The sequence below is a fragment of the Limulus polyphemus genome, unplaced genomic scaffold (assembly GCF_000517525.1).
Source record: "Limulus polyphemus unplaced genomic scaffold, Limulus_polyphemus-2.1.2 Scaffold3138, whole genome shotgun sequence".
NCBI classification, from domain to species: Eukaryota; Metazoa; Arthropoda; class Merostomata; order Xiphosura; family Limulidae; genus Limulus; species Limulus polyphemus.
In genome coordinates, this window is record NW_013668748.1 from 26,730 (window position 1) to 28,466 (window position 1,737).

The window sequence follows — 1,737 nt, forward strand, 5'->3', positions numbered from 1 at the left end:
CGAAATTCAAAAAACAAACAAACAAACAATTATATAAATTCTGCATGTAAAATATGACACTTATTACAAGAGAAGATTATTTAGGAAAAATACACCAGACATGGACTATTATCCATATTAATGTTTTTATTTATGTAAACTTTTGAAATATGTTACATAAGCCGTTATCAGACAATGGTATCCTTACTAGAAGACGATAAGTGGATGACAATCCATATTTTGAGTTTATTTCCTTAAACTTCACTCACATATTATAAATCTGCATCATCAATACGAAATCACTTGCAACTCCAAATATTTTTACCTTCACCATATTGCAAGATATTTCACGAGATATCAGAAAGCTCCGACATCTTTGTTTTTTTTTAATATTATAATATTTTTATCCACGTCCATATCCAATCCAACACGAACAACATGAGGGAAGTCTGAAGACACCAACAAAGGGACCTGTGTGAGGATGAAAAGGATCAAACGCTACCAACCGATGAAGGGAGAACCTTTGTCTGCACTCAGAGTAAACATCCTGTCTGACATATGGACAGTTAGCGCCCTCTCTCCTAAAGATAAAACAAACAAAAAATGACGTTTCTTCAGACTTTGAAATAAGGTTAACTAAGGAGATTATTTTTTGTTAATCACATAAAATCGAAATTTTTGACTAACTGTACATTTTTACAATACTATCTCTGTCGTATTATTCTGCTGAGATTAATGTTTTTAGGACAACATACAAAGCAATTTACATAATAAGTTGTATTAACAATATAAATATATATTTTGTTATTCTTCATAAAAAATAAACATTAATATTTTAGGTCTTTTAAAAGTATTTCAATCACGTTAAAAATGTTTCAAAGTTGCTCCTTTTAAGCCATGTTTAGTAAGGATGTGAAGCCATCTTTAGTGAGAATGTAAAACATCCTTTAGTACGAATATAAAGCTAATTTTATTACAGATGTAAAGTCACTTTTATTGAGGGCGTAAAGTCATCATTGACAAGAGTGTAAAACCAACTCTAGTAAAAATGTAAAACCTTCTTTAGTAAGGTGGTAAAGCAAAATTTATTAAGGATTTAAAATCAACTTTACTAAGAAAACATTTATGTTTTTTGTTTTGTTGTTCTGAAATACATTATGGTTAAAATATTTATAAAGTTTTCTTTTTTTATTCTTTTTGCCCACTTGTACTTTCACTTAAGTAATACGTACATTGAACACGGAGAAGCAAAACGAACAAACTTACTTGCAGACTTCAACCCGAACTTTTTGCGGAATATGTTCAGAGTTAAAAATTGTTACCCAGTTTCCACTAATGTTTTTGGCCCATCCTGGCTGTAGTTCACGAACTTCGGACGGACAGATATATAATCCTCCGCTAGAGGCACTATAACCATAATTTCCAATACCATCCGAAACTGTGTGCAACTCTTCCAGCATTGTTTTCAGCTTGTACGAATGCCGTTTTCTAACGACATTGCTCAGGTCACTAAATCAAAATAAAACAACTTTATGACTGACGTAGAGAATTTTGGTTATATCAGTTACGTCTCAAAACATCCAATAAAAAGAGCATAAAAAATAAATATATGTATTCATAAACTATCTCAACGTAGGCTTATTGGCCAGGTGGTTAGGACACTCGACTCCCAATCTGAGGGTCGCGGGTTCGAATCCACGTCACACCAAACATGCTCGCCCTTTCAGCCGTGGGGGCGATATAATGTGATGGTCAATT

The 1,737-nt window shown here is 32.6% G+C and overlaps 1 protein-coding gene across 1 annotated transcript in view; it reads right to left on the minus strand.

Moving 5' to 3' along the window:
• Positions 1-160: 160 nt before the first annotated feature.
• LOC106468730 overlaps positions 161-1,737 on the minus strand; it is an 18,287-nt gene continuing 16,710 nt past the window's right edge. Inside the window, exons 3-4 of the mRNA XM_013929173.2 lie at positions 1,246-1,488; positions 161-560 (exon numbers count right to left, since the gene is read on the minus strand). Coding sequence (XP_013784627.2) covers positions 383-560; positions 1,246-1,488 — 421 coding nt within the window. The 3' untranslated portion in view covers positions 161-382. The remainder of the gene's footprint in view (positions 561-1,245; positions 1,489-1,737) is intronic.